At 40.2% G+C, this 26,865-nt stretch overlaps 1 protein-coding gene across 5 annotated transcripts; it reads left to right on the forward strand.

Moving 5' to 3' along the window:
* Positions 1–19: 19 nt before the first annotated feature.
* Positions 20–26,460, forward strand: RNF20 (ring finger protein 20). 5 transcript variants are annotated; one of them, XM_036856391.1, is made up of 20 exons: positions 20–65; positions 1,227–1,381; positions 6,920–7,087; positions 7,208–7,355; positions 7,508–7,690; positions 11,085–11,203; positions 13,394–13,540; positions 13,715–13,792; positions 14,000–14,119; positions 15,251–15,430; positions 16,392–16,527; positions 17,234–17,355; positions 17,478–17,848; positions 19,092–19,209; positions 19,797–19,946; positions 21,508–21,720; positions 22,268–22,393; positions 22,561–22,701; positions 23,446–23,547; positions 23,800–24,902. In XM_036856391.1, the coding sequence occupies exons 2-20, from the start codon at positions 1,253–1,255 to the stop codon at positions 23,974–23,976; spliced, it is 2,928 nt and encodes a 975-aa protein (XP_036712286.1). In that variant the 5' UTR covers positions 20–65; positions 1,227–1,252; the 3' UTR covers positions 23,977–24,902. The 5 variants fall into 5 exon arrangements, with proteins under 5 accessions (XP_036712286.1, XP_036712287.1, XP_036712285.1 ...); XM_036856392.1 differs by having other exon boundaries at positions 29–79; XM_036856390.1 differs by having other exon boundaries at positions 51–156.
* The last annotated feature ends 405 nt before the right edge of the window (positions 26,461–26,865 follow it).

Genomic DNA, 26,865 nt, shown 5'->3' on the forward strand with positions numbered 1-26,865 from the left:
TTTCTTTCCCTTCTTCCTCTCCCTGGCCCCGCCTCCCGGAAGCCTCGCTTGGTCTTCACTTGCGGGTAAGGGGTGAGAGGTGGGTGGGTTGCACGGACCTTGGTGAATAACTGCCCAGAGTTCCGCTCTCGGGCGGCGCAAGTTGGAAGAACTCAGGTTAGATCTCTGACAAGGATGGGACGGGACTCTGCAGGCAACGGGATCTCCACCCTCTCCAGCTCCCAGGCCTCCCTCTCCGGGGCCTGCATTTGGCTCATCCGGAGGGTGGGGTCCTTGGCCCCTCTCGAGTTGGATTGAGGTCCTTGTCCTGCTCCTCTCTCTCCAGGCGAGATCCCACTCAGGTTGCTGCCACCGATACCCTTCTCCTGGAGCTTGAATTGGAAGCAGAGTAGTGTGCAGTCTCGTTGATGGCAGGGCTATTTCCTAAAGTAGCAAAGTGCTTTAGCATCTATTCCGCCTCCTTTGAGCTCCGAAACCTTGGGAGGCAAGTAGGGCAGACAATATCCGTTCGCTTGCATTATGCATATGGAGAACTCACTCTTCCAAGGCAGCATGGCTCCCTAAAAGTTAGAACTGGGATTCACACCCAGGTCTAGCTTCCACCGGGTTGCACAAATTCGTGGGGAGAGCGTTTGGAAATAGAGAAGAAACTGCAAATATAAAAAGGAGAGCTAGCATTTCTGAGTGCATACTTCATGCTAGGCATGATGCTGAGTTCTTTCTGTACTTATTTCTTCCTTATAAGGAGCATAGGAAGCTTATATTGTTGTTATTTCTGGTTTAGGAACTTGAGGCTCAGAGATGATAAATGACTTGTCCAGTATTAGTAATTTAGTGGACATCTCCCAGGTCTCTTTCAGCTCTCTGATTCTCCCAACACTATAGAATTAACTTCTTTTCTAATCAAACTGAACTTTTCAGATGTTGACATTTCAGGAAATGAGATTCCTGAAATTTTTCTTGGTCTCTTCACCCTTTGCCCATTGTCTTATTTCTTAGCAGCATCCTATTTAGAAATTTGTAGTTCCGTAAATTCAGCTGTGACTCTTACTCCACAATTTTTCTCTTTCCAAGAGGAACTTAAGGATCATGTTGCTGAGTGTGGAATTAATGGATCCAGGTTAAAGGATTGGCCAGAAAAACTGCTAGTTTTTACATCATAGGTGGACCCTCTTTAGTTCTCTTTGCAAAACTTAACTAAGTTTCTGTCTTTTTTTTCTCTCCAGGAAAAGAGCTATCATCTTGTGCCAAGATGTCAGGAATTGGAAATAAAAGAGCAGCCGGAGAGCCTGGCACATCTGTGCCTCCGGAGAAGAAGACAGCTGTTGAAGATTCAGGGACCACGGTGGAAACAATTAAGCTCGGGAGTGTCTCTTCAACGGTATGTGGAAACAATGCTGTGAGAGTGTGTTTTTCTTCTGTCAGTGGCAATCTGAAAGTAATAATTTATGGAAGCCTTCTGGAGTAAGGGAAATTGATTTGAAAAGAAGAGGGAAATAAAACAGCCAGAAGTAGATGAAATGATGCATTGCTCATTTCTGAAGAAGAAATATATTGACATTTGATCTTTATTTTTAAAGGTATGTTTATATTCTCTGAAGAGTCTGGTCCCTGATACAGCACTGAGGTATTTAGCATTATAGGCATTTAGCAGTGAGGGAGCTATACACTGATTTTTCATTCACTGAAAACGTAGGTGCCAGGTACTAAGAGGCAATGTAGCAAAATCACTGAGAGAGTGTCTTCTTATTTCCTTGTCTGTAAAATGTAATTATAGTGCCTAACTCACTGGGTTTTTGAGAGGATGAAATGAAAGAGTTCCTGTTAAGGAATATTACCTTTAACATGGTAATGTACTATTAATAGTTTTTATTGGGCTAGATATTGTGGCTATAATGGTGAATAAAATAGATATTGTCCTTGCTGTTATGGAGTTGACAGTTGTATTAGACTGTTATACACCAACAGCTTATAGTAATGTTATATGTCCATTAGACATCAGAAGCTCACTATAATAGGTCAGGAGTCTGTATTTTGGAACTCAGCCATGGTGATATGGTGTAAAAATGCTTCACATTTGTATAGCCTACAAAACCACATCTACTCTTTGAAATTGAGGATCAGAGAGAATAATAGGAACATTCAGAGTAAATTGTTGTTAAGTATCATTTCTGAAGTTGTCTGGGGTTCATCAGCCTCCTGTTGCCAGGAGGTGATTTTTGTCTTGGCACTGTCTCACGTCATGCATCCCAAGGACATTTATTCATTCAATAATAAACATTTGTTGAGAATCTGTTATTTGCCAGACACTGTGCTTTACCCTAAGGACAGCCCCTGGACTTCAGTTTGTAGGTTGGCACTGAGAAGGGAACAGACTGTCATAATAGAGTGGGAAATGTGCTCTTCACAGGGATAACCACATGTGCTAAGGGAAGCACCGAACACACGTCCCATTTTGGACTTTATCTAGAAGGCAGTGAGAAGCTACTGGAAGGTTTTAAGCAGGGGAATAACATGCTCTGACTTAGGTTTGGAGAATAGACTGTAGGGGAGCAAGGGTTGTAAGCAGGAGTTAAGTTAGCAAAATTGTTCCCTCATTCCTTCTCCCTCTCCTCCCTCCCACTCTCCCTCTCTAAGGGTGGGGAGCTGGGGCATGTATCCACTGATTCCTGCCCCAGTTGGTTGAAGGTTGCCCTTGAAGGCAGTAACTCCTCCTTTGCACTTTGAGGTTGCTGTAGTAAACAAACTGAGATTGTGGAGCAAAAAACTTTGAGACTGCAAGGTATGCTTGAAGTGGGACACTGGTAGGGTGACTGGAGCTGTCCACCGGAGGTGTGCTGGAGTCTGGAAGGCTGACAGATGGGACGCATGGGACGCAAAAGTGTCTGCTACATGTAGGAGGCTGTTGCCGTAATCTTGAGGGATCACGGTGGCTTGGGCCACTGTGGAGGTGGTGTCGACAAGATTTGCTCGTGGATTGGGTGAAGTCTGTGAGAGGAAGGAGGCACGATGACCCCAGGATTTTGGAAGTATGGAGTTTTCACTAACTGAGCTAGGGAGGGGTGTGAGAGGAGCAGATTTCTGGGAGCTGTGGGGGATGAATCATGAGTTTGATACTGGACATATAAGTTTGAGGTATTTATTAGACCTGTGAGTGGATAGGTAGTTGGATGAGGTGATCTGCCATCTGTGGAGAGATCTGGGCTAAAGCTGTACATTTGATAATCATTATTTTTTAACTGGTATTTAAATCCATGAGACTATAGGCTCTCCCATAAGGAATGAGCATAGATAAAGAAGTCTGAGGACAGGGCCCTGGAGCACTGCAACCCTTCACGTCAAGGAGATGAGAAGAGACTAATTGAAGAGGAGCCATTGAAGTAGGAGGAGAATAAGAGAGAGTGGGGTCCCAGAAGTCAAAAGAAGAAAGTGTTTCAAGAAGGAGTTGATCAGGTGCTCCTGTTGGGTTGAGCAAGGGGAGGACTGAGACTTTAGATTTAGCCATAGAAATTTCACTGGAGACTTGACAAGAACTGTGTTGGTGGAGTGGTGACAATGGCAGCCTGACTGCAGTGAACTTAAGAGAATATGAGAGGAGGGGAATTAGGGAAAAGAGGGCAGAGATGTTGCTTTGGAGGAGTATTGATGTAAAGTAGAACAAAGAAAATGGGGCCTTAGCCAGAGGGAAATGTGGGGTTGAGGGAAGGTTTTCTTAATTTGTTTTTTAAAGTAGGAGATATTACAGCATTTTTATTTATTTATTTACTTTAATTAATTAATTAATTTATTTATTTTTTTGACTGTGTTGGGTCTTTGTTTCTGTGCGAAGGCTTTCTCTAGTTGCGGCAAGCGGGGGCCCCTCTTCATCGCGGTGCGCGGGCCTCTCACTATCGCGGCCTCTCTTGTTGCGGAGCACAGGCTCCAGACGCGCATGCTCAGTAGCTGTGGCTCACGGGCCCAGTTGCTCCGCGGCATGTGGGATCTTCCCAGACCAGGGCTCGAACCTGTGTCCCCTGCATTGGCAGGCAGCTTCTCAACCACTGCGCCACCAGGGAAGCCTCATTTTTATTTATTGATGAAATGATTTGCTAGAGAGGATAAAGTTCATGATGTAGCAGAAAAAGAAGACAGTTACTGGTGTGATGTCCTTGAATAGAAGAGAGAATGTAATATGATGCACAAGTGGGAGAATGGACCTTGACTAGGAGAGGGATGGTTTATCGACAAGAAGGAAGGCAAGGGATGTGGGTTCAGATGTAAGCAGGGCAGTAGTGAGGGTTGTGGGAGATGGATGTGGACATGCTCTTCTGATTGCTTCTGTTTTTTTTTCAGTGAAATCAGAAGCAAGACTCATCTGAGAGTGAGGATGGGGGAGGAAGTTTTGGAGGTGCGAAGAGACAGGAGAAGGTAGGAAGTAGTCATCTTGAAGAGAGAATGGACTCGAGAGAAGGAGTAGGGCTGCTGGGCAGCACTGAGGACCTACCTGAGTCTGTGAGCATGAGTTTAAAGTGAGGCCAGTCAGCATGGTGCTTTATTTTTTCTAGTCACATTTAGCTTCATGGATGTAGGTGAAGAGTCGGATGTTACCAGGATTGGGGTTTTTAGCAGGCAAATATGGAGCAAGGGAGGAGAAGGTTATAAAGCAGTGTGACTGGTCATGGAATTTAAGTTTGATAAGGAAGTAGGAAGTGAGAGGAGTGAAAGACATAGGTACAAGACGAAGGTATAGGACCAGTGGATTGTATAATAGATCCTGGAGGAGTTGAAGAATTGTTAGAGTTGATAAACTAGAGAGAGTGAGCTGGAAAAACAGGTGGTAATTGTGGAGAATGGGATGTTTGAAATTGAGCTTATAGAGAACATCCAGGTACAGCTAAGACCAAGAATAGGAATAACTGGGAGTTTGGTGACTGAGGGAGGTAAAGGACAAGATCATTGGAGGAGAGGAGGTCAGGATACAGGATCTGAGATACAGGAACGATCATCTATATGGGAATTGAAATCAGTAAGAAGTACAACATGAGTCGTATTGGAGAGAGTGATGACAAGCCAGGTACTAAATCTTCAGGAAATGTGGGGAAGTGACCTGGGCATTTATAGGTGAGTGCAGCAAGGCAGGGTGGCAGGTGGTCCAGACCAATGGCATGAGCTGCAAAGCTAGGAGGTTTTAGGGAGCAAAGTGGATAATGGCTTAGTGGCAGTGGAGAACAAGGAGGACACCCACCTGCCTCCAGGCACAGGGCTTCAAAGCATGTGGGAGAGAAACAGCCATCACTGGGGAAGCCTGCAGGGAAACAGTGTTCTTATCCAGGTTTCAGGTGGAGCAAAGAAGGGGGAGGTGATGCTCAGAAAAGAGGTTAAAGATATAGTTTATTAATAGTATTCATAAACTGGTACAGTTGGGAAGCTGTTGACTGTTTTGGCGTATCAAGACTGTTTAACCAAATGGAAGAGAGAAAGTAAAAGTGAAACAAGAAATTGGTGCTCTAATAAATGGTTCTTACTTTAAAATATTCATTAATTTCTAAGTAAAGTAAAAATGTAATCCTTTCGACATGCTGTTTCTTTGTCTGAGGTTCTCCCTCCCTCCCCCCCCACCCCCATCCCCCCACCAGCTTTTCTTAGAGAGAGGTTAAAGATACTGAGAGGGGTACACAATTACTGATGGAGTGACGTTTTGGCAGAAACAGAAGAGAAGGGGTCCTCAGCACAGGTTGAGGTTTTAAGAATATGGGCATAAGTTGGTAAGTTGTGTGGATGGGTTTAGGAGATGGGAAATTGAAGAACTTTCCATCTGATGGTTTCTGTTTTCTCTTTAAAACGGAGGCCAAGTCACCTGCTTAGTGTGATGTGAGAGGAGACAGGGTTTGGTAGTTTGACGTTGCCTCAGTGTAGAATAGGAGCTAGATCACTTGATCCAGAAAGAAACATTTCCGGACAAATGATAAGATCTGCTCAGGTTAGAATTCATTTTATAAAGGCACCAGTCTCCCTGGTTTAATGACCTTATCTAGAAGTCTCAGCATACTGGGTATAGGAATGGAATAGTCTAATACGTGGATTAATTCAGATTGGGGTTTGTTCGCAGAGGTAAAATAAAAAGATTAAAGGCAGAGAACTTGAGGAGCCTGATAGGCAGGAGTTTGAAGGAATGTATTATAGGGTATAGTCAAGGTATGGAAGATAGTGGAGACAGAGGAGAAAGGAGAAAATTCAAGATTTTGGAGATCCAGATGAAGACTGGTATATTGAGATAAGAGCATGAGCTATCTGGAAAGATGGTTTTATTCAGAGAATGGAAAGTCGGAATTTAAGATTTCAGATGTGACACAGTTCTAGATAATGACAGAAGTCTAGGATGTGGCTTTTGAAATGTCTGGCTGAAGCACAGTGAAGGAAGTGATCATTGGAGTTAAGGGATTCAAAATGCTGACAGTGTAGATGCTAGAGGATTTGATGGTTTGTCCACACATGTACATGTCCACATGTATAGTGAAGTCACCAGATGTGTTGACGGGGACTGGGATACAGAAGGACCTGGTTGTCAAAGTCTTGAATAAATGACGGGCAGTGGTTAGGAGATAGCTGATTGATTGGGGTAGAGGATGGTCTAGCTGGGTGGTGGAGCCTCACAGTAGCAGTATTTTGTGGATGTCCACGTGACTAGAACAGTGAGCTGGGTGAAGTCAAGGTTCTAGTGTATTTGTGTGTGTCATTCTTTCCTCCCATCATTACAGACCTTTACCTTTATGTATTTCTTCTGCTCCTACTTCTTATCTCATTATTTGCTGTAAGATTTTTTTAATAAATAGCTTTATTCATAGGAACTAAGTAATGCACATTTTAACCCCTGTTGAGTTTAACCACTGATTTGTCTAATTTCTTTATGGAGACTAATAAGACTGGTTTCCTGGGGCAGGAGGAGTTAGACATTCGAACACTGCAAGCCAAAAATCGCAAACTGGCAGAAATGCTGGATCAACGGCAAGCCATTGAAGATGAACTCCGTGAGCACATCGAAAAACTGGAACGAAGACAGGCCACCGATGATGCCTCACTATTGATCGTCAACCGGTACTGGAGTCAGGTAGCTAGCTTGTTAATGTACTCAGGTTTTTATCTGAGCATTGTAGTTCTCCTTAGCAGTCTCTTTATTTCCAAAGTTGTTTCCTTTTGTATTTTCATAACTGTACCTTCCCTCCTCCAGTTTGATGAAAACATCCGTATCATCCTTAAACGTTATGATCTGGAGCAGGGTTTGGGAGACCTACTCACAGAAAGAAAAGCCCTTGTTGTGCCTGAGCCGGAACCAGACTCTGATAGCAATCAGGAACGGAAAGATGACCGAGAGAGAGGTGAGTGTTGGTGGCGGATTTGCCACTTCAGGCTTTATGGGTGTTTGAAGTAGAGCTTCGCTTTGAGGCTCTCCATTTGAGGAGAAAAAATAGATTTTGATATTTCCAGTTTTATAATTTTAGGGGCTTCTTTTTTCCCCCTGTGTCCTCAGGGGAAGGGCAAGAGCCAGCTTTCTCTTTCCTTGCTACTTTGGCCAGCAGTTCCAGTGAAGAGATGGAATCTCAGCTGCAGGAGCGTGTGGAGTCCTCCCGCCGAGCTGTGTCCCAGATTGTGACCGTCTATGATAAACTGCAAGAAAAAGTGGAGCTCTTATCACGGAAGCTGAACAGTGGAGGTGAGGCAAAAACCAGGAGACTGGAAGCAGAGGGGGAGAAATAGGAACTCACCTTTGTATGCTAGTTTGTAGTTTTCAGACTCACATATTTATTTTTAATTAAATTTCTTGGAGTCAGTTTTAATATGTCCTTGATTTTTGTGTTTCTGTTATCTCTAATATTTTCAAAAAGAGTTGACTCAGGCTTTAGAATTGTTAGATTTCAGTGTTTAAAAAGATAAAACAACAAAATATTATAGGGATGGAAAAGTGTCTATTTGAAATAAAAGTATTAATTTATGTTACTGATTAGATTTAATGCAAAAACTTATATTTGTTCAGTGTAGTTAAGTATTTGTGTAGTTAGGTTGCATCTTCTTTTTTTTGAATTTATTTATTTTTGGCTGTGTTGGGTCTTCATTGCTGCGCGTGGGCTTTCTCTAGTTGCGGCGAGCCGGGGCTACTCTTCATTGCAGTACGCGGACTTCTCATTGCAGTGGCTTCTCTTGTTGCGGAGCACGGGCTCTGGATGCACGGGCTTCAGTAGTTTTGGCACGCGGGCTCAGTAGTTGTGACGTGTGGGCTCTAGAGCGCAGGCTCAGTTGTTGTGGTGCGCGGGCTTAGCTGCTCCACGGCATGTGAGATCTTCCCGGACCAGGGCTCGAACCCGCGTCCCCTGCATTGGCAGGCAGATTCTTAACCACTGCGCCACCAGGGAAGTCCAGGTTGCATCTTCTTAAGTGTCCTGATTTCATGCTTTAAATAATAATCCTGGTCTAGTTGTAATATCTTAATTTCTCTGATTGTCATTAAGATGTTTAACTGTTCATTTCTGAAAGAAATATGTCGAATGCAATGGAGGTTGAACCATTGGCTGGGAAAATAAGAATTTTCTTACTCTGTAATTTTGTTTTTTAAGATACTTGGGCTAAATTATCAATAGAATTAAAAGAAGAGGCATATTAAGGACTTGTGAATATTTTGTGGGCAAAGGTTTCCTTTGCTTTTCCAATAAGGTGTTTGTGTATTTCTGTATTTTATTATTTGGATAACAGATACTTGTTTTAAGATATACAAATCAGAAATCACATGAAGTACACTACAAAAGTCCTTCCATCTTACTTTCCAAAGACAGCCATTGTAAACAATATTATTCGTGTCCTCCCAGACTTTTGTGTTCATATATTACATCTACTTTTGTGTTCCCAGCTAAGCTATGTCTCTTGGTGCAGTGCCTTGCCTCACTCTTCTTTGTTTCTCCATTTTCTAGCACTGTTTCTGGTGTCTAGTGGGTGCTTACATAATGGTGAATGAATGGCTATAAATCTTCCCCGTCACCTAATGTAAACCGAGCTGTATGTTACTTCTTTCTCCCTTGGCTCCACTTGAATAGTTAGAAGGTATTATTAAACATTAGTAATATGCCACACGGATATACCATATGCATTATGGTTTATACCATATGCATTATGGTTTATACAATATGCATGGTATACCAGATAATATGCTATATGCAGAGGCTATGTCGTTATTAAACTTGATTTTATAAATGAATATCAAGTAAAGGAATTGCTGTATTTAAAAAGGAACTAAAATGAGTAGCGCATTAAACAGTACTTTAAAATTGTTCTTTTTGATGGCATGCATTTTAAGGTAGGACTTAAGTTAAAAAATAAAAACATTCATTACAAGTTACAAACTGCTAAGCTATTATTTATAACATAAAAGGCAATTGCCATTGATAAGCTGAATGTTCTAAGAGATAAAGGCGTATAAAGTATGAATTGTAGCATCAACTGTAACTTTTGGCGGTTCATTTTTTTCCTCATATTTATTTGGTCCTTGATTCAAAAGAATTATATTTATCAGCTTGTTTATTAATTCACTAAATATTTATTGAGCTCTTATTGTATTCTGGGCCTTATTCTCAATATTTTAAGATATTAAGAGGACTAAAATTCAGCCCCTAGTTCTTAGCTTGGGTTATGAATCAGAATCACTTTGAGAGTTTTCGGAGCATACTCTTTCTTGGCCCTGCCCATGTTTATTCTTATTTAGTAGGTATAGGATGGGTCCTAGGTAAGTATCTAATTTTAGAGGTTCCACAAGTGATTCTGATGGGTAATCTTGGTTGAAAACCATGAAAGCCACCGCATGACCAACCTGTATTATGTTTCTAAGAGTGGTGTCAATTTTACTTCCTGATAACTGTCTCTAGGGGCAGTACATAACCCGAGAGTATGTGGTTTCATTTACTAACATTTGGATTTCAGCTATAGTATTTGTGACTCCGATTTTAAACATACTAATTTGGTATGGTAAGTTCTGTAGATTTACTACCTTCTTTGTAAATAATACTGCACACTTTGGGTTTTTTTGTTTGTTTTTGTTGTTGTTTTTTTTAACATCTTTATTGGAGTATAACTGCTTTACAATGGTGTGTTAGTTTCTGCTTTATAACAAAGTGAATCAGTTATACATATACATATGTCCCCATATCTCCTCCCTTTTGCATCTCCCTCCCTCCCACCCTCCCTGTCCCACCCCTCTAGGTGGTCACAAAGCACCGAGCTGATCTCCCTGTACTATGCAGCTGCTTCCCACTAGCTATCTATTTTACATTTGGTAGTGTATATATGTCCATGCCACTCTCTCACTTCATCCCAGCTTACCCTTCCCCCTCCCCGTGTCCTCAAGTCCATTCTCTAGTAGGTCTGTGTCTTTATTCCCATCTTGCCCCTAGGTTCTTCATGACCATTTTTTTTTTTTTCACACTTTGGTTTTTGAGCCTCAGGAGTGCCTCTGGCATAGTATATCAGAATATGATAAGTAATTCTATGCTCGTGTCTTTATTCTTCATGATTTTATAGGTGCTCATTTGAACAAGGAAATTACTGCTCCCTGCCCTGCCCTTCCCTTCTCTCCCAACAGAGAGATGCTTCATGTTGGTGTTAGTGAATAATAGGAATTTGTGACAGCCTTAGAAAATAGAATTTTATTGCTATTAAGTCTGACATTGATTAGAGATACTTCTGTCTTGTCTACAATGCTAAAATGCAATTTTTTGGGGTGATTGTGCCTTATCTGAATAAAGTTATAGGACCTCTCCTTTTCTTTTCTCAAGGCATTTTAATTTTATAGAAAGGGATGGGCTTTAGGTGACCTTGCCTCTGTGTCTACCTCTACAGAAGCACAAGGTTGACTTATTTCCTTAAGCAAGTGCTTTAACTAAGGACTAAGTCCTCTAAGCAAGCCTGGGTTCTTAATCTGTCATGTGAAGATAATAAAAACCAGCCTACTTCTTGAAGTTTTCAGGAAAATAAAGTGAGATAGCACGTTAATGCTTTGGTGGGATACACAGTTGTAAAATCTGACACTATAGATGCTAAACTAAAGTACAGTTCTTCTCCCTCAGATAATCTGATAGTGGAGGAAGCAGTGCAGGAGCTGAATTCCTTCCTTGCACAAGAGGACATGAGGCTACAAGAATTGACAGACCTCCTTCAGGAGAAGCATTGCACCATGTCTCAGGAGGTACTTGACCAGAAAGGAGATGGCAGTTTCCAGTGGCCTGTGGCAGACATTGACTCAGAATACTAAGTGCTTCAAACATCATCTTACTCTAGAAAGCCTGTTTTTATACTGAAGAGCACGCAGGGCAGGTTAAAGCAACCAGCTCTGAGAAATCAAAATCCGAGGAAAGGTTAACGGAAGGAAATAATTGAATGTTTCTCCTTGACTCTGCCTCTGTTTAAGTGGACATTTTAGAATCTTAGTTTTTAGGAAGAATTACCATCATGGAGGTTTGCAAAACAACACACCAAACCCCCAAATATTAAATTACTCCAAATATAAAAGACCATGTACGATGTTACTGAGGAATAGGTTGGTAGAAATTTATCTGAGAATGGAGCAGTAGGAAATACTGCATTTATGATGACCTACGAACTTGAGGAATGTGGGTTTTCAATCCAAACTTAGACACAAATAGTGCCATGACCAAACTATGTCAAGATTTGGGTATTTGTTTATTGTATAAAATGATTGAGACAAAGTGGTGATAACTCTTATGCATATTGGTAAGTTAATAGTTAACCGTTTACTTAGTGCCTAGCACTTAAGTACTTTACGAATATTATCTCTCATGGTCAGATAACTCTCATCTTACTGCTAAGGAAACAAATTCAAAGAAATTGGTGACTGGTCTGAGGGCACGCAGCCAGAAAGTGATTGAACTGTGATTTGAATGTAGGTCTGTTTAACTTCAAAGCCTATGTTCTTCATTATGCCCTCTTTCCTAAACTGCAGTGCCAAGGTGCATGCTGGGCTGGTTGCATAGGAATCATTTGGGAAGTTTATTAATACTTCTCATCAACCTTCAAAGGGCTTAGAGTATAGTCGTGCTTATAAAGAAATAGGAGTGTAGTAAAAAAAATCAGTATAACTTTCTGTCATGTTTTAAGGCATAAGCTAGGTGCTGCCAAGATGAAAAGGTCTTCCTTTACCAGCCCTTTCCCAAATCTCATTTAGCATTACTAAGCTGGAGAGACATATTGCTCTGCTCAGCTGAGCTGATATCCAAGATGGCTCTCATGGCTGGTTGTTTTTTTGTTTTGTTTTCTCTTGTTTTTTGGGTTTTTTTGGCCATGCCACGTGGCTTGTGGGATCTCAGTTCCTTGACCAGGGATTGAACCTGGGCCACGGCAGTGAAAGCACTGAATCCTAACCACTGGGCCACTAGGGAACTCCCAACTCATGGGTGGCTGTTGATGCTGCCTGTCAGCTGAGAGCTCATCTTAGTTGTCCACTGGAGTGTCTCCTCTCCAGCACGGAAGTTTCAGGGAAGTTGGACTTCTTACATGGCAGCTGACTTCTTCCAGAGAATGAGTGTTTCAAGAATATCAGGCAGAACCTGCATGGCCTTTCAGACATAGCCTTGAAGTTATGTAGCATCATTTCCACTGGGTCACCAAAGTTGACCCAGACTTAAGAGGAGGGGACAATGACCTCGCCTTTTGTTGGGAGGACTGTCAAAGAATTTTGGGGCCATATTTTAAAACAAACACAAAAGATACGTGGAGATTAATGTGAACATGTAACGGTTTTATAATTAAAGTATTAAATAGCATTAGCTGTGTATATCTCCCAAATAAGCAGAGAACAACATAGATTTTTGTATCTTTATAGCATCTGATTCTAGATTGCCCTGGGCTCAGCTTGAAAAAGAGAATGGAAGTTTTCCTTCCATTCTCTTTGGATTATCATTTGTTGAAATATGGGAAGGGAAAGTAGAGAGTAAAGATAGCTGTCTTTTCTAAATAAATATTTGAATTTTTATCTCCTAAAATATTTGTCTGGTAAAATCAAGGATGTTATCTTTTGTCTCTTAAAAAACATATTTTCTGATGGGTTTGTGGTCTATATAGGGAAATGGTGCTTCTCAGAGGTAGAAAAATTATTGAATCTTAAGTAGTCTTTTCTTTGTGAGAGTTCTTGTAGACTTGTACAGTTTTCATGATTGTGACTTACCCAGAACTGTTAAACCTGTGATTTCAGTTTTATACTCATGTGTTGGGAAGAGGGTGAAGTAGCTTTTACTTAAATCTTTTCTTTAATGACACATAAGCAAGGGTTAATTTTGTGGGATTTGGGATCTAAGGCATTCCTTTTCTAACTTGGTCTTTTTTTGCTGTATTTTTCTGAACACCTGTGTTTGGGATGTAGTTCGCCAAGTTGCAGAGTAAAGTGGAGACAGCTGAGTCACGAGTATCTGTCCTGGAGTCCATGATTGATGACCTGCAGTGGGATATTGACAAAATTCGAAAGAGGGAACAGCGACTCAATCGACACTTGGTAGAAGTCCTAGAACGGGCAAGTGCTGTTTTATGCATAGTTTGAAGTCTAGAATCATTTTAAGGAGTCTACTCAGAAAGGATGGACTTGGGTAGTAGTACTTGGAGAAAAAATGGACTTCTTTGAAAGTACTTTGGTTATCAGACTAAAATTTTAGGGTCTCTCACTAAAGGATCTTTGTCTTCTCCATAGGTGAATTCAAAAGGTTATAAAGTATACGGTGCAGGGAGCAGTCTCTATGGTGGCACAATCACTATCAATGCCCGGAAGGTAAAATCGCGACTCCCTGAGGGTGTGTTTTTTTGACCTGGTGTCAGGTATTGTGTTCGGTGCTTAGGATTGTGTTCACAAGTTCACAAGTGACAGCGTGGGGTTTTGCTAGAAGAGTGGATCATTGGAGCTGGAAGCTTAGGAATGGGAATGATTTAGAAATTCCTTTTCTCTATTCTCACTTTGCTATTTCCTCCTTTTCTCCAGTTTGAGGAAATGAACGCGGAGCTCGAGGAGAACAAAGAGTTGGCTCAGAACCGTCACTGTGAGCTGGAGAAACTTCGGCAAGACTTTGAGGAGGTCACTACACAAAATGAAAAGCTGAAGGTAGGAGACACAGCTCTGAGGGGCAGTAAAATGAAACTTTTTGCTGATCAACTCACATATGTGTTGTGAACCGTCATAATTTATTACGGAAAAGAAAAATGTAAGTTTTGTTGCTATATCCATTTATTTAGTTATATATATATACTTAATATTGGTACCCTGCCTTTTCTGAGAAGGATTTAAAGCAACCTACAAAAATGCATTGGCTGAATCAAAGTGCACTAACTTAAGAATTGTTGAGAAAAAATGAGGAGTAGGGTGAACTAGGGTGAGGATCCAAAGTGGGTTTTCAAAATGGGGCTTGTATACAAGATATACGCAAGAAGCATGTAGCGACCGTGCGTAGGCCACTCCCAGGTCAGTAATTGCCAAATGTGGGCCACAGAATTTGCCTCTGCAGTTTCTAACTGCCAAAACAGAGAAAGAAACATGGTCAGTGATCCTGTTGGTTTTCAAACCTGCCCATTAGAATTTTCTCTCCCTGGTTCTTGGGGGGAAGAAAGTAGATTCCGAAAGTCTTCCCACCCCTCTTTCAGTCACAACCACCCATCTTTTATAATTTGATTTGTTTCTAGGTAAATATATGAATAAAGATGTTTGAACTGAAAAGACAAAAAAAAAAAGAACAAAAACAACCTGAGTTGAATCAGTTGAAGTGTTTGGGTAATTAAAGTAAACAGTTACTTAGGAGAAGCATAAGTATTTTTGATACAATAACAAAAATATTTTTCTCCGTGACTGTCAATAAAGAGAACAAGTTAGTGGCTAGGGTCCTCAACTATGTTCTTAAAATAAGTATCCTGACAAATTTCATAGTGCTCTTCTCTGTCCCTAGATCTGACAGATTTCATAGGGCTCTTCTAGTGTCCTTGGATCTCGGTTGACACATAATGTAAAACATGTATCAATTAAAACAGTCCTTGGGTGGAAGAATACAGGTACCAGATACCACCTCTTGGAGGGTCTAATTTAAGTTAGGATAGATTTTATGTAACTAGAGGAATAGGTAGATAGATTTCATTAAAGTTTGTCTCAGTTGCACAAGACGTCAGAGAGTTTAAGATTTTATTTCCAGGCTAGTAGCATCCTAGATTCTGCCTCTGACTTTCCTTTGCTTTGGGCCCTCCTAAGGTGGAATTGCGGAGTGCTGTGGAGGAAGTGGTCAAGGAGACTCCAGAATATCGCTGCATGCAGTCACAGTTCTCTGTCCTGTACAACGAGAGCCTGCAATTGAAAGCCCACTTGGATGAGGCTCGGACCCTGCTTCATGGCACCAGGGGGACCCACCAACGCCAAGTTGAGCTCATTGAGGTAACAGCCTAGCTTTGTCTTCTGTATATAAGCTTTCTCCCTCATAAATTTTATAATTTTACTCTCTTATGCTCAATCTTTTATTCATTCAGCAAACATTTATAGAGTGGCTGTAGGTCTTTACTCTGCTAGATGGTGGGCATCCTGCCATCAGAGATCTTACAGTCTAGTGGGGAGAACAGTATCCAGTAGAATGCAGTGTGTTGCAATAGAGCATATCCAAAAGGTGCAGTGATAAAGGAGACAGAACATCTGATTTGACTGTGGAGCCGTCCTGATTCCACTTACCAAAGTGCAGTATGACTCTTAAGGATAAATACAAGTTTACTGGTAGATAAAAATAGGAGAAGGGCATTCCCAGCAGTGAGAACAGCAGATGTAAAAAAAATAGTTTAGTATGGCTGGAGTCTTATGTGCATTGGGGAGAATAGTGTATAGAAGCTGTATCACTGCTTACGAGCCATTATATCGTATAATGGCATATGTAAATAATGTTTTTAAGGCAGAAACTTTCATTCATGTGTTCACTTCTGTATTTTCCATTGCCTTTAAGGTTATGTTTATAGTAGTTGGTCTTTTACTGTATGTCTGCCAAAGAGTTGAGTATATCTTACTTTGCTGTTTATATACTGTTTTATTCTTTAGTTCTCCAACCAAATTGTAATATTCTCAGAGTTAGGAACCATTTCCTATATTTCCTGAGTCTCCTGCTAGTTCTCAGATCAGTGTTTTGTAGCTGTCTGGTGCTCGTTAAGTATTGATTGAATTGGAACTTTTCAGAGTAATCCCTCTTCTCTTGATATTTTCTCTTTTTCTTCTTAGATCCTTATAGATCAAGGATCTATATACATAGATAAGGATCTTGATCCTTATAGATCAAATTTAGGAAACAGTAATAGAATATGATGACATGTCCACATTTTGATAAGAATTTTTGATTGATTCCTTTTTCTGTGTGTAGCGAGATGAGGTTAGTCTTCATAAGAAGCTGAGGACCGAAGTGATCCAGCTAGAAGATACACTGGCCCAGGTCCGCAAGGAGTATGAAATGCTGAGGATAGAATTTGAGCAGACCCTTGCTGCCAATGAACAAGCAGGTACAGTTACTCTGGCTCCACCCTCTGGTTCGTCTGCTGCACATGCCTTCCTTGAAAGACACAGCGTGGTCACCAGGGTTTGTTATGGAGCTCAGAAGTCCTAAAGAACCTTAATTCAGATCCTGTCATTCATTTTGGTTTACAGCCTGGGTGCTTGTTTTTTTTGTTTGTTTGTTTGTTTGTTTAAATTTATTTATTTATTTATTTTTGGCTGCGTTGGGCCTTCGTTGCTGCACACGGGCTTTCCCTAGTTGCGTTGAGCAGGGGCTACTCTTTGTTGTGGTGCATGGGCTTCTCATTGCGGTGGCTTCTCTTGTTGCGGAGCATGGGCTCTAGGCGCGCGGGCTTCAGTAGTTGTGGCTCGCGGGCTCAGTAGTTGTGGCTCATGGGCTCTAGAGCGCAGGCTCAGTAGTTGTGGCGCACGGGCTTAGTTGCTCCGCGGCATGTGGGATCTTCCCGGACCAGGGCTCAAACCCGTGTCCCCCGCATTGTGAGGCGGATTCTTAACCACTGCGCCACGAGGGAAGCCCTGGGTGCTTGTTTTTTAACTCAGATTGGCCAGTTTTGTTTTCATCTTTTGAGAAGGAATCTTCCTTTTGTCAGTTCTCCCTGTTTCTCAGAGGTCCCTCACGTGTTCTACACTTTCTTTCCTTGTGCCTTTGCCCTCGTCACAGTTCCTCCTGACATTGCTATTGCTGTATTTAAGGCCCCATAAACCGGGAGATGCGCCACCTCATCAGTAGCCTCCAGAATCACAATCACCAGCTGAAAGGAGAGGTCCTAAGGTATAAGCGGAAACTGAGAGAAGCCCAGTCTGACCTGAACAAGGTAAACCAGGAGGAGGAGAATAAGTATTATTTTCTGTTAAGTTTGCAAAGCTGTCTTGGGGTGAGGAGAGTGGTGTGGTCACCATAAGTGTGGGTGCTGCTTTCCTTTCTCTGCCCTCCCAGACACGGCTGCGGAGTGGGAGTGCCCTCCTGCAGTCTCAGTCCAGTACCGAGGACCCTAAGGACGAGCCTGCAGAGCTAAAACAAGATCCTGAGGACTTGTCTGCCCAGTCCACCGCATCGAAGGCATCTCAGGAGGAAGTCAACGAAATTAAGTCCAAACGCGATGAGGAAGAGCGAGAACGAGAAAGGAGGGAGAAAGAGAGGGAGCGAGAAAGAGAGCGGGAGAAGGAAAAGGAGAGAGAACGAGAGAAACAGAAACTAAAAGAGTCAGAAAAAGAGAGAGATTCTGCTAAGGATAAAGAGAAAGGGAAACATGATGATGGAAGGAAAAAGGAAGCAGAAATTATCAAACAACTGAAGATTGAACTCAAGTAAGAGCAATGTTTAGAGTAACTGTTTCTGACTCAAAAGCTAAGGTTAGGACATTGTGCATGAAATGTTTGAATGATGGCATGGCTTATTCAATAATTGTAATGTATCAGGTGTAACTAAATGTACAATTAATGTGGTCTCAATTCTTGATCAAGTGTACAACTTCAGTGGCCTGTGTGGCTATTGTATAGTCTGGTTCAGTGATCAGGTCTCAGTAAACCCCATTGTTGTAGCCTTATTCTTCATGAATCCAAATTAAGGAAAAGGATGTCATGATTGAGGTAACACTCATGAGAATTATTGGAAATAAATACTGCTGTTTACTAGATTTGGGCAAATTGTTGGCATTAATTATAATTTAAATTATAGTAGGTAGAATATGTATCGCTATAACTTGAACAATATTGATCTCTTTGCCTGACAGTTAAGTAGTCTGTGTATATATCAGATCATTTTAAGAGATTTCTAGGAGGTTTACTCCTACAGGCATTGAAACGGTAGGACAGACCTTTAAGTCGAGAAACACTGCCATAATCTCACATATCGCCGCTTCTCATCCTGCTCAGCCGTACCTTTTCTGATAGAACTGGTTCCTTCTTGCTCCCCATTGGTCATGGTTGAGCCTTTATTGATGTTTGGATTTAAGGGACTACTGTGCCCAAAACATTTGAACTTCTTTGGTATATAAAAGGAGAGTTAAGAGGTTCGAAAATTTAGTAAGATAAAGTTTTAGCCTTTAGCTCATGGTTAATCACTCAATTGTCAAATCTAGGATTAGCAGTATATTTTAAACTTTGAATTTTCTCCCTTTTTTTTCTCTCTTCCTCTTGCTCTCTTTAAGGCAGTTTTTTTCTCCTCCAAGTGTGGTATCAGAATCATTTGGGTGACTTACTTAAAATACATTCCTGGACTCCATCCCAGACCTACAGAGTCTCAGTTTCTAAGAGTGGCGCCCCAGAACTTTGCCTATTTAACAAGTGCCATAAGTGTTTATTTTATAACTATGTTGGAGAACTTGGTCTGACGGGAGAAATGAGTCTTTTTATACAACTTACTTTTCTATACTTTCTGAGTGTATCCAGAAATCTCTTGATAGTCTGTGCAAAAGTTTTGTCTTTTAGATGTGGTATATAAAGTGTAAAATAGAACTGTTGTAAAATATTTTGCATAATTCAAAATTCCCTTGCTCTGATGCCCTTTGTTTTCTCATTACACCATTCCCCTCTACCATCCTCATCATAGGAAGGCACAGGAGAGCCAAAAGGAGATGAAACTATTGCTAGATATGTACCGCTCTGCCCCAAAGGAACAGAGAGACAAGGTTCAGCTAATGGCAGCTGAGAAGAAGTCTAAGGGAGAGGTAATCTAATCTGCCATTACCTGTCATTCTGGTCAAAATCTTCCATTTGTGGGATTTTCCTTCACACTTCTGAAGGCTGTAGTTTCTTTAAAGTTGGCATTTAAGACTTAGCAACATTTTCTTGCCTTTCAAAGACCATCTAATATAGAGACTTCCAGATTTTCCACTAGGTGGTAAGGTATATCAGAATTACGGGGAATAGGAGTAACCTTTTCAAACTTTTTGTTCCCCTTTGTGCCATATAAATCATTGTCATACTGATTTTTTTTTTCTGGTTACTTTTGGGAAGAATGCCTTATTCTTTTAAAATTGGGAGGCTAGGAAAAAAAAGGGTGAGAACTATTCTAAAGAAAAGTACATTTGCACTCCTCAAAAATGCTGCTTGCAGAAGCGTGTGATGTTGGAATGGAGTGATGTTAAAGCAGGGTTGTGATGTGGCACTAGTGTATCATTTGTCTCCTTCCATAATCCTATAAAGGTTCTTTTGTTGTTATGGGCCCTCCATCTGTGCACAATATTAATTGATTTTTGAAATTGTATTATAGCTTTTTTGTTTTTCTTTTTGTGTGATTTCTTTCCTCCTATAGTTGGAAGATTTAAGGCAAAGACTCAAAGATCTGGAGGATAAGGAGAAAAAAGAGAACAAGAAAATGGCTGATGAAGATGCCCTGAGGAAGATCCGGGCAGTAGAGGAGCAGATAGAATACCTGCAGAAGAAGCTGGCCATGGCCAAGCAGGTGGGCATACTTTCTTTATTTGATGAGCTTTTTAAGTAAATTTTACTTGATAAGTAAGTTATTGACAGTGAAATTTGCCCTGTCATTCCAGTCTTTTTTTTTTTTTTTTTTTGGTTAATATTTTTTTCTCCTATATGTTTGTTTTTACATTGAAGTCTCTCATCCTTCAGTTACTTTGTTTTGTGTATTTGTGAGGAAGGAAATTTACTTCTATTTTCAGATGGATAGCCAGTTATTCAAAAACTGTTTCTTGAGGGATGTATCGTTTCTCTGCTGATCTGCAATCGGGATGTAATGAATATAAAATTTTATAAAAAGATATAAAATTTTATACACATTATGATTATAAATACATGAAACCAAGAAAAACACATTCCCCAAGTAGTTTACAAATAAATAACCAATATGTTAACTGTAGTGGTTTCTGGATCATAGAACTATAGAGACTTGTCCCCTTCTCATAAGGAACATATATTTCTTTATTTTTAAGTCCCAATGAATTTTATTAACATTCGATAATAAAGATACCAAAAATGCTTGGAAAAACCATATAGGTACATAAATAGACCAAAGTACACATGGGTATTTAATATGTGCAAAAGATATAGTTTTAAATCAGCAAGAAAAAGGAAGACGATTAAATGTGGTGGGCAAAAACAAAATAATTTTGGAAAAAAGTTGAAGATATATTTGAACACTCTACACTAAGATAATTTCCAAATGGAACATATATATAATGTTAAAGAAATCCATAAAAGAACCAGAAGAAAACAGATAAATTTCTTTTTAAATTTGAAGTGGAGAAGATCTTTCTAACTATTAATAAAAGTCTAAAAAATATGAAAGATAAGATTGATAATTTTGACTTGTGAAAAAAACCACACAAAACTTCTACATGACAGCAAAGCCAAAGGGTAAATGAGAAACCTGGAAAAAATATTTCTAACTCTTACCATGAAAGGGCTTATCTTTCTAATGCATATTTAAAAATGCCCAAAAAATGATAGGGAAGAAAACTCAAAAGCCCAATAGAAGAATAGACAAAAGATATGAATAATTCATAGAAAAACAAATGGCTCTTAAACGTATGAAAAGATGCTCAGTGTAATTTATAATAAGACAAATGTAAATTAAAACTATTTTTACATTCAGTTTTTCACCTATCAGGTTGTTATGAAACAGATGTTTTCAGAGTCGAAAAGTCTGTAGATTCAAGTCAGTATTATAATTGTGGAAAAGTATGAGAAAATGTGAGGTTTTATGACAGAAATTTTCTTAACCAACTCCTACTTGATCAGTTTGCTAGATTATGATGTGTATAATTTTAGTCTGCTTCAGCTGACCTCAAATATGGATCAATTAATTAGCATCAGACCAACAATCAATGCCAATGGCTTCAGATTCCTAGGGCTAACCTAGTGACAAAACTAAGCTTCTTAAAACTGTCTTCTCTGTCACTAGGTTATTTCCATAACAACAGTAGGAAAGTTTAGTTTCCTGTGTGCACTTCTTTGGAGTTAGAAGATTCTATTAAAATGAAGGTTCTTCTTTCTTATTTTAGGAGGAAGAAGCTCTCCTCTCTGAGATGGACGTCACAGGCCAGGCCTTTGAAGACATGCAGGAGCAAAATATCCGTTTGATGCAGCAGTTGAGGGAGAAGGATGATGCAAATTTCAAGCTCATGTCAGAACGTATCAAGTCCAATCAGATCCATAAGCTGCTGAAAGAAGAGAAGGAGGAGCTGGCAGACCAGGTTTTGACTCTGAAGACTCAGGTAACTAGAATGAAAAAAGCTTTCCAGAATCCTGTTGAAGTAGGATGCTTTCTACACGAAGATACAAGTAAAACAATGATTATTGTGGCATTTTTTGTAATAGGAAAAACTCCCCAAAACTAATGTACATGATTAGGATACTGGTAAATAAATTATACATCCCTACAGAGGAGTACAGGGCAGCTGTTAAAACAAAAGTGTATCTGCTAATAAGGAAAAATGTTTAAATATATCATTAAGGGATTCATCTATTTATCCCTTTTGTGTTAAAAATGTGTATGTCTTTTGTGCACGTGCTGTGTATCTTAAAAATTTCTGGAAGGCTGCATGAGAAGCTGTAAGAGTGGTTACCTGATTACGTCTGAACGTTGGGATGAGAGAATTACCATAGTCTTGCATGTAATTTGAAGGGTTCATGGATAAAATCAGTAATAGTTCGAGTTTTCTAACAGATTCTCTTTTGTGGGCCTGTGGATTAACAGAGCCCAGTCAGTTTTTTGTTTTTTTCCTTCCTGTTTGTGTTAAAATGTGATTTTCTTTTTCTAAGGTTGATGCCCAGTTACAGGTAGTGAGGAAACTGGAAGAGAAGGAGCATCTGTTACAAAGCAACATTGGCACAGGGGAGAAGGAGCTGGGTCTTAGGACCCAAGCCTTAGAGATGAATAAACGCAAGGTATGATCGATTACTCTGTGGTCTAAAGTGACAGTTAGTCTTCAGAGGAACAGATAAGTTTAACACTGATGAAATTACAGGTTCACTTTATTCCTTGGGCTTGGTAACATTTTGTCTCACTGGAAATAAGTGGTGATAAGATAATGTTGTTCATACATCCCTCATAGGCAATGGAGGCAGCCCAGCTTGCAGATGACCTCAAAGCACAGTTGGAGTTGGCTCAGAAGAAGCTACATGATTTTCAGGATGAGATTGTGGAGAACAGTGTCACCAAAGAAAAAGATATGTTCAATTTCAAACGGGCCCAGGTCAGTTGTTTTTTCTTCACTTTTTGCCTTTTAGGTATTTTCTGAGCTCTAAAATGACCTATGTTATAAAAGAGTCATTGGTCTATCGTATCAATATGTCATTTCCTATTTAACTGTAAGTTCCTTGAGTGAAGAGATAGAGTCTGTTTTCTTCATTGAAAACTATCCCCAAAGCCTGTCATGGTGGCTGCCACCTAATGGGCATGAAATAAATACTTATTTATTTAAATGAATGAGTTAGTGAAATTGTAAAGAAATAGCAGCAAAAAAAACACTAGAGAATTTTAAAGTTCTCCTTTAAATTCTTCTACAATTTTTCTATTTTTTGCATGCCAACTGTTTCTCCTGATGCCTTTCTATACTTATCTATAAATCTGTAAATTTTGATCCAGTCTATCTTCAGCTTAAAAACTAATTGCCTTAAAATAAGATGGCCTATCAAGTTTTCATCTTTTTTCTTTTTTTTAAATTTAATCACTCTAAACTTAGACTGGAGTTTTGCAGAACTGAACTGACAGTAGTTAGATGCAACTGAAGTTTGGTGATATGATTATGGTTGCCTGTTCCGAAACAAAAGAAAATAGCTGGTCATTTGCAATTCTCTACATTCCTAAAATATAGTTAGGCATGAAAGGACAGAAAGTCCTTTCTTTCTGCAAAAGAAAGTTCATGTTGGAGCAATTAATTTTTCTCAAAAATGACAGATCTGGGGGAGTGTGTAATGGGTATGCTATCCCACCACAGGAGGACATCTCTAGACTTCGAAGGAAGCTGGAGACCACAAAGAAACCAGACAATGTACCCAAATGTGATGAGATTCTGATGGAGGAGATTAAGGATTACAAGGTTAGAAAAACTGCCTCAGTGATTTGTGTGTGTTTTTTTGTTTTGGCCTACAATGGCCTACTAACAGATTGGGATAATAAATACTGAACCTCTTTACTTGAAGGTAACAGAGAATGGTTTATTATATGTGAATGGGTGGGCATGTGGTGCTATTACTGTCTTAATGCTTAGTGGATTTTTTGCTTATATATAAGAGCCCTTTGGGTCATAAACCTTTATGGTTGCTCTGACTCTGATTTCTTTTTTTTCTAGGCACGCCTGACCTGTCCGTGTTGCAACATGCGTAAAAAGGATGCTGTACTTACCAAGTGTTTTCACGTTTTCTGCTTTGAGTGTGTGAAGACCCGCTATGACACCCGCCAGCGCAAATGTCCCAAGTGTAATGCTGCTTTTGGTGCCAATGATTTCCATCGCATCTACATTGGTTGATCCAAGCCAAGGGAAGAAGAGGGGCAGGCTGGACAGGCACTTAGTCATTAACCACCAAACCTCCACCTCTTCTCTCCTTGACTGTCACCCACAGGGCAGTTTGTCCGTCAGCTCCCTTTCCTTCACAGACTTTACGTTCAGGTTCTCCTCTCTAATACCTAGGTGACTTCTGGAGGAAAGGACTGGTAATGCAAGTCTTGGGTTTTAGAATGGATTAGAAACAACTTTTATTTGTCTTCCCTACCAGCTTTGTGTATTTCCTGCTTTTAGACTTTTCAACATCTTCAGGCTTACTGTATAATCTTGGATTGTCCATTCCTCCTGAAGAAGTCAAATTGGTATTTTTGACACAGAGAAAGAAACAAAGAAGAGTAGAGACACATGGCTACTTGCAGTGGGCAGTGGTCTTTTAGAAATAAGCTGTTTGCAGGCATAAACAGTACTTGATTTGGGCAGTAAACTTTTTGTAAACTTGGATTATAAAATGGTATCATCATGCTACTTATTCCTGGATGGTTTGAAGCCTTAATGAAATTTATGTCCAGGATGATTCAATCCATTTCCTATTCACTGGCTAAGTAATTTGTTAAGGTCAGCTGGCCTCCTTGTTACAGTTATGTAAATTTTGAATGTTCTACTCATTGATACCTTTACATTTCTCGAGGCTAGAATAATTTCAAATACTATAGCCCCTTTTATCTTATAATGAAATCAAGATTGGAGAGGATGGAGCACAGAACTGAGATGGTGAAGAGATCTTCTGGGTACTCTGCGACCGATACAGGGAGGCCTTGGTGAGCTATGAATTACTCTAATCTGCCTCTCCACAGGGGTTGTCGTGACTCCTGTTTTCCAAAAGATTCTCTGTAATGTTTCTGTAGGACTTTATACTCCACAAGCTTCAATTAAAGCAGGATTCAGTTTGCTTTTGTTTTCATGTTTTCCTTTGAAATTTTTCTATTTGTCAGTATTAGTTGATTTTATACCTGCTGTTTTAGCATTGAATTCTTTTGAACAGAAATAATCAACTTAGATTAAGGGGCTAGCTCTGTTTAAAGTATTTATTTCTCTGATTAATTGAAGCACTTTTCTCCCAGTTTTTTTATTGAATCTGCTCTGGGGAGAGATTATGCCTAAAATATGATGGCTTATTTGACTATTTAGTTCGCTATGGGGGTAAGAGATTGTGATTTGTTTTCCAGAGGGTATCAGACTGCCTGGCACTTTAGTTTGAGAGTTCTTGAAGTATAAGATTTATAGTAACCAGAAAACCAGAGGTTTTCTATATCTCTGGTACGGGGTTGTGTAAAATGGATCCCTTCTTGATCACTGCCTGTCCTAGAAGATGGGTAAGGACAAATTGCATGTCCTTCTGTGGTCACTACCTGTAATTAGAAGGACTTGCGATGGGTTCTACAGAGTCATGTGGAACGGGTTAATAAATGAGTCTAACTGAGAAACCCTTACAGTGTCATCAAAGAGGTCACGAGCCTCTCGATCCCCCCACTCCCCTACCCAACACACACACAGAGCCATAAGGGGGTCTGGCCCTGCTTCAGGATACACGGTGCCTTTGCATTCATTAATAGGGCACTTTCCCCTTACTGTTCTCTTCTTATAAGGCAAGCATGAGCATAAGTTTGTTGTGAGGGCAAACAGACTATTTGGGCAGCTAGTGGTTTGGGTTTGGATATTAATTGTTTATGACACTTGGCTAGGAAAGGCAGCTGCCCAACATCAGGGGACCCTGGAGCCTGTGGAATGTTGTGGAAGAAACCAGGAGTCCCATGGGGAGCTGGATTTAGGGGAAGTTCCTCTAGGTGGAGAGAGCAGGGAGCCCCTGGTCCCAACTAGCTTCAGGTCCAGGCAATACAGGAGGAGCTCTTAAAGTCATTTTTAGGTAACGACCAAAAGCGATGGTGACTTGGTGCACTCGGCTTCTCATTAGAGAAGAGGTCAATGAATGGGCTTCAGGAATACCCACAAATGGTATACGAAATTTTGTTTGTGTGTGTGTACATTAGTCATAGCTTTTTTCAGATCCTTAAAGAATCAAAATTTCTTAAAGGAATTTTGAAACTTACCAATACCAAAAAAGCTAAGAATCACTTCCCTAGATGCATAAGAGATTTTTTTGAGGATTTCTTTAAAGTAATGCCTATAAATGCCAGTTTCAAAGATTATTGTAGAAGTACTAGAGTCTCTCTTTCTCACTTTTTTTTAAACATTTCAGGTCTTGTAGAGATGGTCTATTATTCTTTTTTCTTTAGTTGTTACCTTGGAAATTATCTTGGCAATTTGGACCAAAATCAAGGTTGATGTGCTCTAAGGCATATATCTTAACTGCATGGCTTGGCTCTTACCTTCTTACCTACTCTAGGGATCTTTTTCAAAGGTCTTTGGCTGTTTCTGCTAGCGACTGCATTCTCATATGAATTTACACTGGGATTTCTTGGTTTTTTGTGTTGGTTTTTTTAAAAATTATTTATTTATTTAATTTTATTTTATTTATTTAGCTGTGTCGGGTCTTAGTTGTGGCATGAGGGTTCTTGGTTGCGGCATGCATGTGGGATCTAGTTCCCTGACTAGGGATCAAACCCGGGTCCCCTGCATTGGGAGCGTGGAGTCTTATCCACTGCACCACCAGGGAAGTCCCTAGGACTATGTTTTATTCCCTTGTTTAATGAGAGTTCCCATAGCATTTTGTTCTAGCGTAGAATTGAACCAAAAGGATCTTAGATTTCTCCTTGCTCACCCAACCCATTTATGCATTTGTGGAGTGCTTATTGTGATTCCAGGCACTATGCTAAACGTATTTCTCACGAAGTCAGACTTGGGTGAGTATGGCCCAGCTGCTTAGCAAGTTACTTCAGCTCTCTCTATTTCAGA

This window comes from Balaenoptera musculus, chromosome 6 (genome assembly GCF_009873245.2).
Source record: "Balaenoptera musculus isolate JJ_BM4_2016_0621 chromosome 6, mBalMus1.pri.v3, whole genome shotgun sequence".
Lineage (NCBI taxonomy): Eukaryota > Metazoa > Chordata > Mammalia > Artiodactyla > Balaenopteridae > Balaenoptera > Balaenoptera musculus.